This window comes from Trichosurus vulpecula, chromosome 2 (assembly GCF_011100635.1).
Source record: "Trichosurus vulpecula isolate mTriVul1 chromosome 2, mTriVul1.pri, whole genome shotgun sequence".
Classification (NCBI taxonomy): Eukaryota; Metazoa; Chordata; class Mammalia; order Diprotodontia; family Phalangeridae; genus Trichosurus; species Trichosurus vulpecula.
The window spans coordinates 422430344-422446229 of NC_050574.1; the positions used below are offsets into that span (position 1 = coordinate 422430344).

Below are 15886 nucleotides of genomic sequence, written 5' to 3' on the forward strand. Positions count from 1 at the left end.
ATGCTGCAAAAGGCTCCCTTTTTCATCACAGAGTAGAGTTAGCTTACTTTTCATCTACACCTTGGGGTATTAGCTATCCTCTTAGCCAAGCATAAATTCCTCCTGACCCATCAATTGCCTTAATTTTATAATTCCATCAGATTAATCTAGAAATTTATTTAGTTTGATGAAAGACAAAAAAATAAACTTCTCTCTTACATTACCAGGTTTTTAAAGAACACATTCTGCCATCAGTTTGGTTTTTGTTTTTGGAAAATTTCCCAGTTTGGCCAGGGATTTCCCAATCTAACTCTTTGACAAAAAGGATGTTTGAGGGTAGGGGAGAGATGAGGTCCAGGAACCCCAAGACTGGAGTTCCCAGATAGGGTAGTTGAGGGGGAGTACCCCTCAAGGACCCAAGTACTAGAAAGGGTCAGGGCTGTCTGGAGTGAATTTGCAATCTCAACCATTCTTTAGTCAAGGTGGCAAAGATTTATCATGCTTTTCAGTGGGCAAGAGTTCTTAGGGAACCTGCAACCTTACAGGGGTGCAAGAAAAATTTTTATAGAAGATTTTTGGGGTGAAACATGTCAATTAGGTGTTTTGGGGTGGGATTAGGGAGTGGTTAAGGGCTGGTTAGTTCTTAAAGGAACAAGCACTTTTTGTATCTCTGTGCAGGTCTCTTACCCAGAGCTCACTGGGAAATAGCCCAAGGAGGAGCCACCTGGAGGTGTGGTTTTTGCCTTGAAAAGTCACTAAGTCAACTAACAGGGCTGACTGGAAATATCCAGGTTGCTCCCATCAATGTCTTGTTAGACAAGATGAATATAAGATAGTATACATTTGACTGTCTAGGATACATATCAGTAAGGTCAGTAAGTAGTAAATATCGTTATGGCCCAGTGCACAGCCAATCAGCACATACACAGGGAGTCCAAACTAATAAATTCTATAGGCTTCAGTATCAGGAGGAGAGGTAAGTGTTTTGCTAGGGTATGCTGCCCAGTGAACTGGAGAGGAACTGCCTGAGGCAGTATTTTGAGGCAAGGGAGAGATGTGATTTTAGAACTGGATGTGGTTTTGGAATTGGGGTCCAGGCACAGGCTCTCAAGCAGAAGCTAAGGAGAAATGTGATGGTAGAATTAGGGTCCAAGCACAAGCACCCAAGAACCCCCATCAGATGGATCTTAGATTTTATCAATGTGAGTACTCCCTCTGTCACAGGGGTTCTAAGAAGCCCATGCATTGATTTCAAGGTGTGCATAAACTTTGATAGAGGAAAAAATTACATCTTTACTTCAATGTAATTGGTTTCCTAGGTATTTATCTTATGGATTTAAAAACATTATTCCAAAAAGAGGGTCCATAGGCTTCATCAGACTGCCAGAGGGTTCAATGGCATACAAAAAGATTAACAACACCTTACTCTTTTTATCTTCTCCTTTTAGAGACACTTGTCCTTCTCTAATTCTTCCAAAGGAGGTCTTTTGACAATGTGAGCTCGCGTGGAGCATAGACTGTCCATCTGTTGTTATGACAGCTGCATGATTAGCCTCCTCTTCTACGTACTGAAGGAACTAGGTGGTGCGGTGGATGCGGTGCTGCCCGTAGAGCCAGGAAGACCTGAGTTCCAGTTTGACCTTACTCACTAGCTATGCGACCCTGGGGAAATCACTTCACCTCTGTTTGCTTCAGTTTCGTCACCTGCAAGATGGAGGTAATAATAGTACCCACCTGCCAGCTGTATTGTGTGAATGAAAAGAGATAAAAATTGTGAAGTGCTTAGTACAGTGCCCGGCACATAGCAAGCGATATGTTAGCTATTCTTAATTGTAAAGCGCTCAACGCAGTGCCTAGGGGATAATTAGCGCTACATGAACATTATGATCGCTATCACTATTATCATTCCTGAGAAGAGTACACGACAGAAGCCCCGAATGGAGCCTGTATTTTTTTCCTTCTCAAATCTCATAACGCTGTTAGGACCTCTATATATCTATTTGTGTGTTTTTCACGTCTCCACTCAGTTCGCTATTAGTTTCTGGAGCAAGGTGTATTTCGGTTTCCGTAGCTCTAGGTGACCAGAGCAGGGGCGTGGCCAAGGACGCGACCACAGGAGGTCATTTCTGCGTCCATGCCTAAATTCTAGAATAAAGTTTACTGACATCCACCAATCCCCAAGCCAGCTCTAAGTGAACGCCACAACGCGGGCCACGCCGGAAGTGACGCAAGACAAAGTGTGACCATAGAGGAGTGGGGCCGGGTAGAGAGGCCGCTCATGTGATTTGAGTCTGAACGGCTTCCGGCGGACTCGGAGAAACTGACGAGTTGAATTTGTAGGCGTTGGCTGCGGCGACGGCTGCTACCCGAGCTTGGTGACCGGGCTGACAGCGGCCGCCTGAGGCCGGGCGGGCGGGCGGGATGTTACGGGGTCTGGGCAGCTGGTTTGGCTTGGAACAGGCGTCGGCTGGGGCTGAACCTCCGGCCGGGGGTAGCCCCGAAGAGGAGGCGGCCGCAGGGAATGAGCCAGAGCAGCGGGAGGGGGAACCTCGGGAAGGAGACGAGGAGCCCCTTCTCCACCAGGCCAAAGGCCTCGGCAGTGAGCATCTCCTAGGGTCGGGAGAGCGGGGCGGGGGCAGAGGGTGGGGTGGGGAAACGGGAGGGAAGACGGCGCCGTGGGGGCGGGTTGGGGCCACCTCCTCTCAGTCACCGCCTCGCGGGATGCTTCGGTGCCACTCCCCCCTTCTCGGGCCCGGGCCACGTCCCTACAGCGAGCGAAAGGAAGGAAGGAGAGAAAAAAGGAAGAGAGGGAGAGGAGAAAGACAGGAAGAAAATAAGCATTTATTAGGCACCTACCGTGTCTCCTGCGTGGAGAAGGGGAGGGGGTGTGTCCCCCGGGGGGCGGGACTTGGAGCTGCTGACGCTGGACCCTGGAGGGGAGGACCGCCAGCCCTCCTCCGCCTCTTTCGTGCCAGCTGGGGAGGCTTTGACTTAGAACTTATTTAATGTTTGAGCGTCTTTGATACGGAAGACCCTGGGCTAGTCACCGAATACGTGAACGTTGATGAAACTAGCCCGGGTCCAGACTGCGGTACTGTTATCTTAAGTACAGGTGGGAGACTGGAAAGGTGAGTGAATGACCCTGAGCAGGGAGATAAAGTGTAGGTCTCGAGCGTAGCCTTGTGATGGGGAGGGAGCATATTCCAGGTGGGGGGTTGTCACCTAGCTCGAAGGATAACATTCCAGATTGGGGGGTGGGGGGAGTTGGAATCACCTAGGACAGGTGACCAGAAGGAGATGGATATGACTTGATCAGAGAGTTTGGGTTGGACGGCCGTGGAAAAAGATAGGTGGATAGGTGGGAGTTACCGAGGACTGGTAAAAGTACAGTATTGTATTTTACAGGACACCAGGAAGAAATGGATCTGACTAGACCAGAAAGTTTAGGTCAGACAGCTATAGATTATGTAGTTGGATAGGAGAGTGGAACTGTATTAAGAAGGGCTTTAAAAAGCCGGACAGGCTTCATTCAGTAGGCTGTACAGTCGTTAAAAAGACTTTGAAATCCGCTTCTAAAAAGCATTTTCATAACTGCAGTGTTCTCTTACAGTCTGATGTTTATTTCTATAAAATATTAAAAGACCTTCATTGTTATAAGTGAATGTATCTCCAATGTTTTTTATTCTTTGATAATGATGAACTACTTTCTAGACTTCCATTTTCCTTTATAACATAGACGTTTTGTGTTGCAAAGAGCTGGGAAATAAGAACTGAGTACTGTTTTGCTGAAATTTAATAGGTTTTCCACATAATTTACACATTTGGAGTTCTGGATGGAGATATATTAACAAGAACTTTGTGGAGTAGATGGGGTGGATTCTGGTTGTTTATTGATGGCCTTTGCTCCAGTTAATCATATTTTCTTGTAGTATTGTCTTCAACTAGGAAGAAAGTAATCTTGAGTCCTCTTACCTTTTCTATAGCTAAGCATTGCTCAGGAGACTATCTGATAAAATAATAAACAACAAGTGGTCTGGCTGGACATCAACATGCTATTTGCTCCTGACTGCCTTATTTTGGTGGTTCAATTGTCAAAGCTATTCTGGAGTGTTCGAATTTTAAATGACCACATGGCCTTTTTCTTCAGATTAAGAGTGCTGCGCTAGTATGAAGATATAACAGATGCATTTTAGGAACTATTACATACTCACATTTTAATGACTAGCTCCAATGGGCTTTATTCCTTTTATATTTTATGTGTTATAAAGATTCTTTCAGCAATTGTTTCTCAGGCACCTGACCCTTAAGTAGCAAGGAAGATTGCAAAAGATATGCAAGATACAGTTTGTGCCCTCAGAACACCTCAGATTAGTTGGAGAAACAAGATATCTGCCAGTCAGATGTTCAATACTTACAACATTTTAGGCAATATAGTTTTATAGGAGAAATAGAAATTGGTTCCTCATACAATGTTTTATCCACATCCCTAAATCTTCAGTGTTTTAAAATCTTTGTGTTTTTATATATAGTAGGTATTTGTAACTAATTTGTATTCCATTGGTGTAGGTTGCCCATAATTGTTGTCAGTCTCATGAGCAATGCTTAAAAATAAGAAAGAAAAAGGACTCAATCTATACTCTGCCAATGCAAATTAACACTTTCTCTGCAAATTATAATCTTCTGAGAGACATCTATAGTACTTAGAGGTCAAGTGGCTTGTCCAGGGTTACAGTCAGTATATGTGGGACTTAACAAACTTTCCTGACACTGACCCTTATATAAGTTGAGTAAAAGTTCTCTCCCAGTTTTATCACCCTATTAGGTATTAGCTTTGATTTATATTTCCAATATTTGAGAATTTAATTCAGTCAACAAACATTTACTAAGCCTTTACTTTCTATTAGGCACTTTGCAAAGAGCTGGGGATACAAAGAAAGGCCAAAAAAAAAATTCCTGCTATCAAGGAGCTCAGGGTCTAATGGAGAAGACAACTTGCAGATAACTAGTTATTGCAAGATATATTATACTGAGTAGATAGCTGAAAGGTAATCTGAGACAAAAGGCACTGGCCCCTTGGTGCACAAGAAAAGGCTTCCTGCAGAAGGTGGGGTTTGAGCCCAGTCTGGCCAGGGAAACTAAAAAAGTGTTGGTGAGGAGGCAGAGCTTTCCAAGGGGATAGCCACTGCAAAGGCAGAAAGACGGGAGGTAGAGTGTTATGTTAGAGGAACAAGTAGTCCAGTAGCTGCATCATAGAGTACATGGAAGAGACCAAAGTGTAAGAACATTGGAAAGGTGGGAAGGGCCAGGTAACTAAAAGTTTTAAATGCCAAACAGAAGACTTCATTTCATCTTTGAGATAATAACCACTGGAGTTGATTGAGCAGAAAATGACAAGATCAGAACTATGCTTTAGAAAAATCAGGTGGGCAGCTTAGTGGAGGTTAATTTGGAGTAGGAAAGGCCTTGGGGCAGGGAGACCAGTTAAAATGCTCTTGCAGTAGTACAGATGAAAGGGCCCGAACCAGAGTTGTGGCTGTATAAGTGGAGAGAAGAGAAAATATATATGAGTTAAACACTACACTGAGATTTGATTTGTTGTAAAATTCAACACAAACTAACAAACTTATCAAATGCAGCATGGTTGGCTCAGTGAGTAGAGCACTGGCCCTGGAGTCAGGAGGACCTGAGTTCAAATCTGCCCTCAGACACTTGATGCATGTACTAGCTGTGTGACCTTGGGCAAGTCACTTAACCCCAACTGCCCTGCCAAAAAAGCAAAAAAAAAAAATGCAGCATGGCATAGAGGATAGAGATCCAGCATAGAATCCAGGGAGACTCAGGTTCAAGTCTTGCCATTGACCAATACACTGGTAGTGTGACACTGGGCAAATCACTTAACATCTCAGTGCCCCATGCAGTTGCCAGTTGGCATTGGTGGAGAGAGTTTCCTTACTGGGAGTTACCTATCCTAATGAAAACACTGTTCTAGAGAAGTCCAAGTCCACTCCATAACTATATAGAATAGAGTCTAGCTGTAAGTGCAAATCTAAAATGCATACAACATTAAAGGACTAGAATCCATCAAAGCTAATAATTTTTAAAATATAAGAATATAAGCAATAATGTCTTGACACCGCTCTGCCAAATCGTGATCATCTTAATCAATGAAGAAAATGTCCATGTCATAATTTTAAATGGGAATTTTAGTAGCCGTATCTGTGAGACTGTATTAAAACAAGTCTAAGTGGAAGGAATCTCTTATCCAAAGTACAAATGATAGTCCCAACAAAAGTCGTTACATTTGAATGCATCTGTGATCTGCGTTCCTCCAGTGGTGCATCCATGCCTTTTTGTCCTGCATAATTGTAGCCAAGCCTTCTTAGTCATCTTCCAGGGAAGCAACCTATGAAGAGAAGTGACCTGGCAATTTCTTCTGCAGATGCTGTAGCCCCCAGGGCCTTCTCAGCGCCTACTACTCAGAAGCTACCAAAGATCTGTAAGGGAAGGTTTTTGCCACTGAAGTCGTTGGCAAGTGGTTGTAGTCAGGAATGGACAAGGTTTTATCAGTGCAGTTGACCTTAAAGAAGTTGCATTACCATATACAGATCCTAAGATCTGTACCCTAAGGACCATAGGACCTTTCCATCTGACTCGTAGCAGAACTTATGTGTATTGTCATCCCTCGTTAGAACACGAGTTCCTTGAAATCAGGAACTGTCTGCTTTTCTATTTTTATCTATCTCTAGTATTTAGTCCAAAATTTTGCACCTCGTATGGGCTTGATAAATGCTTATTTGTTCATTCTTTTCTTTATATTCCCTTAAATCCTCTGGGATATTGGTGCCCTCCAGTACACTGGATACAATAACGAGGTCTTTTTTTAAACACTTCAGAGAACACTCTAGCACGTGGGCTGTTCGTCTGTTATCCTTGACCCACCTCATTTCCTTTTATACCCTTTTGTGATGATCTTTTTTATTGTAGTTCATGGTGCACAAAATTAGGAATATGCTGCAGTCTACACAATCCCAACCACAGATACATTTCTGTATTGCCCTTTTGGTCACTCACAATTTTGATTCTTCTGAGATTATGGAGTTCCAAGAATTGCTGCACTATAGCTTTCTAGCAGCTCTTTAGCTATACCAGGAGGTCATGAAAGTAGTTAATACTACAGTAAATTTTAAAACACCCTTTATCTGTGTTCAGTGCTTTGTAATTTACAGTAAGCAAACTTAATCTACAAAAGGACACATTCTTTTTGTTTCATGTTTAGAGTCATTTTCTTAAATATATATTTAATATGCACACAATATGTATTTATCACAGCTCATCTCATGTCTTATATTCAGAAACTTATGATCACAACTTTCAAAAGGTTTTGATTGTTTTTGTTGTCTGACTGTCTCTCTCTTTTTAAAATTTATCCCAGGATCTTCTTTTCCTAGATTTATCATACTGTAAATCTACTGAACTCTTTGTACTTTTGGAAAGCTAGGCCTTCATCTCTGTCTATATAAACTTGTAGAAAGACCAAGGATAATTTGGCGCTTATCTCTCTGTATATCACCTTTTAAAAATATATCTTAACTTCAACTACAAAAGAATTTAGAATATTTAAATGGGAACCAAAGAAAGTAAATAGAAGAAAAGATCATAAATCAGTGTATGTTCTACTTTTAAGAAATACTTTATCTCTGATTAACATAGTTTTCCAACTGAAATCAAGTGTCTCCTTGCTTAACCAGTTTTCTTAGATGTACTGAGCAATCACTTCCATTAATATTTCCTTTTTAACTTTTAAAACTTATGCATGTTTTCAGTAAAATCCTTGTAATATTGGGCTGATAATGTAATTCATGACATATGGTGATTTGGGTGGTTTTTTTTTTTTAATTTTAATTTTGTGATGGAATTAGATAGCTATACAGACATTCCCCAGCTGACAAAAGAATTAGATGTAAAAAAAGAGAGAAACTTGTGCTTATCCGCCCCTTACCTTTCTTACTGATGAGCACCTACTCAGTGATAGCCCTTGGGGAAGGAAAAACCATTTTCACTTTTAGAGAATTTTGTATTTCAACAAGTCTTAAGCACTTATATACAGTATACTATCTCAGGTCTCAGAAGAGATAAAAGTGTAAATAAGATGTAGTTCTTGCTCACAAGGACATTAAAATGATGATGATGAGAAAGACTTGCATTTATATAAATGTTTAGTTTAAAAAGCTCTTTTTCTCACCACTGCCTCCTTAGTAGTAAGCAAGTAGCAGAATTGGGTTTCCAAACCAAGGCCTTTCTGATATACCATGCTGCCTGAAATTTAAGAGATGATTACAGGGATACATCTAACTGTAGGTAATCCTTGGGTTCTGTCCTGGGCCCTTTTCTCCCTCTATACGTCACTGGGTGATCTCATTAGATCCCATTGATTTAATTACTATCTCTATGCTTATGATTTTCAAATTTACCCATCCTGCTCCAACCTCTCTGCTGACCTCATTCTTCTATCTCCATCTGCCTGATGTGCAGTAACTAAACAAAACATGTCTAAAATAGAGCTCATCTTTCCCCCTAAACAGGCCCCCTCTCTTCCACCTTGCTGGTTACTGTAGAGGGCCAAAACCATCCTGGCAATCCTTTGGGCTTGCAACCTATAAGTTATCTTTTGACTCCTCACTCTTTCTCATCTCCTCCACCCCCATATCCAAGCTATTGCCAAAGCCTGTTGATTTTACTTCTGTAACATCTCTTCTAAATGCAGCCAACTCTTCTCTGATGTTCCCACCGTTCCAGTGCAGGCACTCATCACCTCACACCTGCAAAAGCTTGCTGATGGGTCTGCCTCCCACATGTCTCTTCCCACTCCAGTCCATCCTCCATTCAATCACTAAAAGTGATTCCCCTAAAGCACAGGTCCAACTGTGTCATTCCCCTGCTCAAAAAACTCTGGTGCTCCCTCTCACCCTCAGGATTAAGTACACAATGCTCTGTTTGGCATTCGAAGCTCTTCATAACCTAGCCCCTCCTGCCTTTCCAGTCTTCTTACACTTTACTCTCCACAAGCTACCCTGATCTAGTGATACTGGCCTGGCTGGTCCTCAAACTAGATATTCCATTTCTTGCCTCTGGGTATTTTCCTGTACCTGGAATGCCCCCCCTCCTCAACTCTGCCTACTGACTTTCCTGTCATTCTTTAAGTCTCAACTAAAATCCTGTCTTCTACAGGAAGCCTTTCCCAATCTCTCTTTAATTCTAATGCCTTCCCTCTCTTAATTATTATTTCCTATTCTGTATGTAGCTTGCTTTGTATATATATTTGTTTACATTGTCTTAACCAGTCAGGTTGGAGTTGCTTCAGTTGCATGCTGTAGCTTTGTTTTTTTTTTTCTTTTTTTTTTCATTTTTGAACTTTGTTCTAACCAGTCAATTTTCTAACCATCACAGACCAATTTTTAATTAAAAAAAATAATTACATAAATACACATTGGTTGTCTCCTCTGAGACTCTTGAGGCCACTTTCCTTCTCCCCTCATCTTGGATTCCAAGTTTTGTTTTTGGAGCCATTCTGTCTTTTCCTTTTAGGTTTCAAGACTTCTGTTTATTAGGAAAAGGAAGGAATAATCCTGTTCCTTTTACTTTATTTGACTTCTGACAGTTTTCTTAGGGCATTGAAATTCCTTGAGGACAAGAACCTATACCTTTTCTAGTGAAAGGACCATGTTTCCCCAGAGACTTTGATTTGCCTTATCAATTAATATGTTTTGTTTTGAATGTTAGAAGTGAACTAGCCACCTATCAAATACTTCTAATTCATAATATGTTTTTAGGAATATACTACTAGGGAGAATTAAATTCTGAAATCCAATTTAATTCAGCAAACATTTACTAAGCCCCTACTATGTTTACCTAACTATAATACACACCATCATAAAATACTATGACTGTTTAAAATCACTGATGATAATGTAAGAGGGGGCAGAAATGTCCCTATCCCATTGCAGCCATTATACGTCTTAACTAATGTCTGTTATTCAAGCATTCATAGGATAATAAAGTGCTAAAAAAAAGCCTGCAAACTGGAATGATGTTGCACAGCAGTAATGTTCAGAAAGACTGAGGAAACACATCAGGATCATCTGTAATTTATTAATAAGCAAATAGAAAAGAGATTGATTTCCAGAAATTAGAGCAAATGTGGTTTTCCTGCACACTCCCGAGGAAGAAATGCCTGGGAAGGAAGGTAAAGCCTTAGACAGATCTCCTTCCCTGGTTCTTCCCCACTTTTAGGAAGACCTTGAGAGTTTTGAAGGGTCAGGGAATGTTAGACCTCTCTATCTTTCCATTGGTGGTCTAGCTACATCCCTGGAATGGCTGATAGCAGTACCTTCATCCAGAACTAGGGACAGACTAGGCTAAAGGCTCTACAGAAAGCCTAGCAAGAAACTAAATCATACTTAAGAGAAACTTCTTGAACACTTTGTAAAGGAGGAAAATGGATTTCTAACAACCAAGAGCTGTAGGTACTCCTTTGCCACATAAAAAGGAAAAAAAGACTTGCAGCAGCCAAGAGCTGTGAGTACTCCTTTGCTACACGTGCACTGAAGCTTGAGGCCCCTTTTCCCTGGACTCTGGAGTTGGTGGGAGAATATATTACAGATGTTTGACTGGGGTGGGGAGGAGTGTATTGTACCATTTTTTTTATTATGGCACTTTAGTAAATACCCTTTTCTAAGTAATTTTAGGTGGAAGCATACTGGTGGGAGCACAAGTGATGACATTAGAACCATCCTAGGACCCATCCCCACCCACCAGTGCCTTTAGAACCCTGAGATTCATCCAAGAGACCAAGAGCTGGATTGGTATGGTGACACACACACTATAACCCCTGCTACTGAGGAGGCTGAGGCTGATTCAGTGGCTCAGAGTTCTGAGCTTCAATGTGGTGATCCAGTCAGCAGCGGGATCTGGCCTATGAATGGGCCATTGCACTTCTAGCTTAGGAGAGATAGGGAGACCCAACCTTTTCCCCTCAAAAAAACAGGGAAGGGAAAGAGTTGTAATGAAGATCCTCAGAGTTTATATGAAATATAGTAGAAGTGAAGATTAAAACAGCTGAAGTATTTACCTTATATCCTTTAAATTGACAAAAGATCATTAAAAGGTAGAAAGTTAATGTTGGAAGGGCTGTGGGAAGATAGACACACTAATTTTATTGGTGGACCTGTGAATTGGGCCAACTATTCTGGAAAAAAATGAGGATGATGTAAAAGAAAGTCACTAAACTGTCTCACAGCCTTTAATCCAGGGATCCAGCTATTGGACAGATTCTCCAATTGCAAAAGGAAAAGACCTTATATAGCATAATATTCATTGTAGCTCTCTTTTTGGTAGCAAAAAATTGGAAACAAGATGGTTACCCACTGATTAGGGAATGACAAAACAAAATTTGATATATGAATAATGAAATATTATTGTACTGTAAAAAATAATATGTCATCCAGGTAGACATGAGTTGATGCATAATGAAAAAAGACAACTGAGAGAATATGTTCAATGACAATGATAATACTTAAGAAGTAGTTGAATTCTGATGAATTGTAATGAGCAGTTCTTCATCCTAAAGAGTTGGTAGGGTAACATACCTACCAGTAGAGAGGTATAGGGTGAACGATTAGAAGAATGTAAAGTGTACATAAGTAACTATCATACAGAGTACAGTGTAATTGAGAGAGGTTTGAGCTAGTTCTTGAAGAGTGGGTAGGAATTAGTGAAGTGGGACTGTAAGGGAAGGTCCTTGAAAAAGTCAGCAGGATGGGAGAAATCAAGAGGGGAGGTAAGGGAAGGACCAGAGTAGTAGAGGTTAGTTTGGTGGTCAGTAGCACTGTTTCCTTCAAAGACAAAAAAGAGAATATGAACCAAGGAAAAGTTACTGAATTTGACAACTTGTGGGTTTTGGGTGACTTTCTGGAGCACAGTTTCAGCAGTCAAGGTGGAAGCCATATTTTAGTGGGTTAAGGAATTAGTGATAGTATTGGAAAAGAATGGGATTTGGAGTCAGGATCTAGATTTTAAATTTCAGAGCTGCTTACTGCCTGTGTTAGTTACCTGAGTCAAGTCACTTAACTTCCCAGGGCCTCAGCTTACTCATCTGTGAAATGAAGAGGTTCAATTAGATTACCTCCAGACTCGCTCTGAATCTCGTGAACCTGTGAGTGGAGAAGAGATTGAGAAGTGTGGTGGTAAAAGAAGAGAAAGAGGATAATGTCTGAAGGACTAGCTGTTTTTGAAATTGCACTTCCCACCATTCTGTGTTGTCACACACTCAAAGCCTGGACCATACCTCCTTCCCAGCCCTGGTGACTTTTCCTCCATGGTGTTTTCCTTGATATCTTCGTGTCCCCCGCCTCTTCCAATTCTTAGTATTCTCAAAATGATCAGTTTGCCTTTTATTTACTAATCTGTGTGTTTCTCTCTAGAATGGAAATTCCTTAAAGAAAAAAGTCACTGTTTTGGTCACATAGTAGATTCATAAATGTTTGTATTGAACTGGATTAAGTGAAGGTTTTGTATGGAAGCAAGGTACTAATAGAGGAGGGATTGAATATGCTAAAGAGAGGGGACATTTTAAGGGAGCAAAAAGGCTTGAGATTCAAATGCATGGGAAGAGAAGTAGAAAGGAGAAGGGACATCACCTCTTGTTGAAAAAGCAGGACTGCGGGGAGAGAGACTTAGAGTTAAAGAAGAGAAAAATGAAAGAAATTATGCCTTATGATATAGATGTTTACTAGTAAAGTAAGAAGTGAAGGGTGAAGCTGAGAGTGAAGGGAAGAGGTAAGGATGGGAGCTTGAGTAGAGCAAGGAAAGTTTGCAATAGCTGCTGTGGGAAGTTTACTTGGGAATCAAAAAGAAATCTTGTCAATTAGCAGTTGTATTTGCCTGCTCTGCACTGTGAACACCTGACTAAAGGCTAAAGGTTCGATAGATGGCTTTTAAATGCAGCTTGAATTTTTGTTCTTCTCATTGAATGTTTAATGTGGTATCAATTAACATGATACTACTTGACTCCAAGTCATGGAATACCACAATCACCAAAGAATTGGAGAGGCAAGTACTAAGGAAGCTTGTTCTACACAGACAAAATAGTTCCACAGCAAAGCAGCACAGGGTGGTTAAGATTATAGGACAGCTCTGGTGCTCTTGTGCTACCCTGGAATGGCAAGAGCACCAGCCTGTGGGCTCTGCCTTCTGTGGAGGACACAGACAGGAATATGTCAGAATAGACAGGGCTGGATGGTTTGCATTCTGCTAGATGGAGAGTTCACACTCATGAGGTCACAAACTAACAGAATGGAAGTAATGCATACAGATATACATATGTTAAATAGGCACATCCCTCCCCTCCTCCTAACAAAAATAACTGAACTCAGTAAGTGTCCTTGTTCCATTTTATTTGTTTTTGTAGCCTCTATTTTAATTCTATGCTCAGCATCTTTTAATTGGATTTTTGGCATAGCCTCCTAGTTGGCCTCCCTGCCTACCAACCTCATGGCTCTCCATTTCATCCTATACACACCAATCAAATTAATACTCCTAAAACACAGACCACCACCCTTCCAACTATACACATACTTAAAAATCTTTAGTGGCTCATTTGCCTTGCGAAGAAAGAAGTGCCCCAGCCTGGCATTTAAAGACTGTATGAAATTTCCTCCCGTCTCTCAGTCTCCAGAGAGTCTTACCTCCCTTCAAAGCACAGATTAGTTGCCTTCCTAAAGAAAGACCTGTCCTGATATAGGTATTAGCACTCTCTCTTTCTTGAAATTAACACATATACATAGTTTATATTTACTTATTTGTATGCATTTTGTATCCTTCCCGGGGGAAGAATTTCTTAAGGTCAAACACTATTTAATTTTTGTCTTTGTCTTCCCAGTGGCTAGTATAGTTCCCTGCAAATACATAGTAGCATTATAATAAATGTTTATTTACTTTATATGGAAGTATCTTCCCTAATTAACAATAATGTTTCTCAGAATTTTAGATACTTGCAAGTTTTCTTTTGAGAGGAAAAATCATTATTTATCTAGTAAGTATTATACTTGAATGGAGAGCAGACTAAAACTTAATTATTTTTTATCATTGGCAGATTACCTATTTAACTTTGCCACTGCTGCTACAAAAAAGATAACCGAATCAGTTGCTGAAACAGCACAAACAATAAAGAAGTCAGTAGAAGAAGGGAAAATAGATGATATCATTGATAAGGTACTTTTAAAATATTTTTGGAAAGTTGAACCACACAAAATTTATCAGTATCTGAATTAAGTCCAAAATAAATATCCCGCATATTCTGATATTTTATAATTTTGCTTAATGCTGAGATCCTTGGGGGATTTTGGTTCATTTGTGTAAAATTGTTTGAAATACAAATTACCTACTCTAATAATTTCAGCCATCGATTTACAATGTGTTTAAAGTTTTTTATTTAAAATTTTGTAATTTAGTTGTTCAATGTTATTTTACATTCCAAACTATATTTTCATCCTTGTGCATAATCAATTAACGTGTGTCTTATGTACTTGAAGCTATAACCCAGTGTAATCAATTCCAGATTGTAAATTTGTTTACATTATTTGAAACAAATAGGGTATTGTCTAAAGCTTAGGAATCTTGTTTCATACTGGTATTTCCCCCCACAATATTATATGTGAATCAGTGAATTTTAGTTGAAGTTACAGTGTTTGAAGTCAGAAGACTTAGGTTTGAGATTGAGCTGTACCACTTACTAGATACATTGTATAGTCACTTCACATATGAGAGGTCCAGTTTCTGCATCTGTAAAATGGTAATGCTTGTACAATCTACCTCATAGGGATAGCATAAGAAAAGTGATTTTTAGACTCTTGAAGAAGTTACATTTTAGAAATGTGATGTTTTAATTAAAAATTAAATACTCAGCTAATTTTATTTATTCATGGAGGAAGAAAATCCTCAAAAAATATATTCTCAAGCTTAAAAAATACTGTGTACCTTTTATTCTATTTTGGGAGGAAAAGATTTACTTTTTCTTCTACTTTCTTGGTTGAAAATTCATGTTATGTGTGCTTTTATCTAGTCAAGTGTAGTTTGACTATTTTCAAGATAACATGGCTTTTTAATTTTTTTACAGACGATTTTAGGAGATTTTCAGAAGGAACAAAAAAAATTTGTGCAAGAACAACATACAAAAAAGTCAGGTATGGTATTTATTACATATTACTAGAACATTAATTTTCTATTTTAAAAATTACCATATTTTCTAGGTAAAATGAAAAAGGTTACTTAAAAGTTAGAGAGTTATTCTAGTTTTCTTTTGCCTCTCAGCATATATAATTTGGATACAAAAATTTTAGGCACATGCCTGCTTAGAAATAGCTTTATTTTGTCTGGATGATGATGATGTCCCTTTATAACCTCATACTATAGTAAATATAGTTTAGGCTCCTATATTACTTTATAAAGTGGCTTAGTGCACAATTTTACCACTTGGTGGTGCTAAACCAAAACCAGTTTATTTTTTGTACCAAGGAAAAACAGTATAAAATATAGCCAATTTATCAATGTCAAACTTTTAAAAAACAATAATCACCACCCTGTAGTTAACATTTTGGCCAGTTGCTGCTAAGTGCGTATTTTGCTGCAGTGACACTGAAATTGATCAAATTACTTGGATGCCCAAAGTGGAGACATCTACTGTTGTTTATTACAGGAAAAGAAAGATCGTCTTCTAGGGGGTGCATGATGGGGGAGGTGGGGCATTGATAAATTGGCTATGCTTGGGATCGGTCTGTATCTCTCACAGGGAGCTCTGGTACTCAGGTAGACCAGGGCAAAATGTAACCAAAGAAGTTTGAAGTCTTTAGTT

At 39.8% G+C, this 15886-nt stretch overlaps 1 protein-coding gene across 1 annotated transcript in view; it reads left to right on the forward strand.

Annotated features, from left to right (window-relative positions):
- Positions 1 to 2208: 2208 nt before the first annotated feature.
- The window catches only part of SYAP1 (synapse associated protein 1), a 34276-nt gene continuing 20598 nt past the window's right edge, over positions 2209 to 15886 (forward strand). Inside the window, exons 1-3 of the mRNA XM_036745048.1 lie at positions 2209 to 2578; positions 14129 to 14247; positions 15152 to 15218. Coding sequence (XP_036600943.1) covers positions 2401 to 2578; positions 14129 to 14247; positions 15152 to 15218 — 364 coding nt within the window. The 5' untranslated portion in view covers positions 2209 to 2400. The remainder of the gene's footprint in view (positions 2579 to 14128; positions 14248 to 15151; positions 15219 to 15886) is intronic.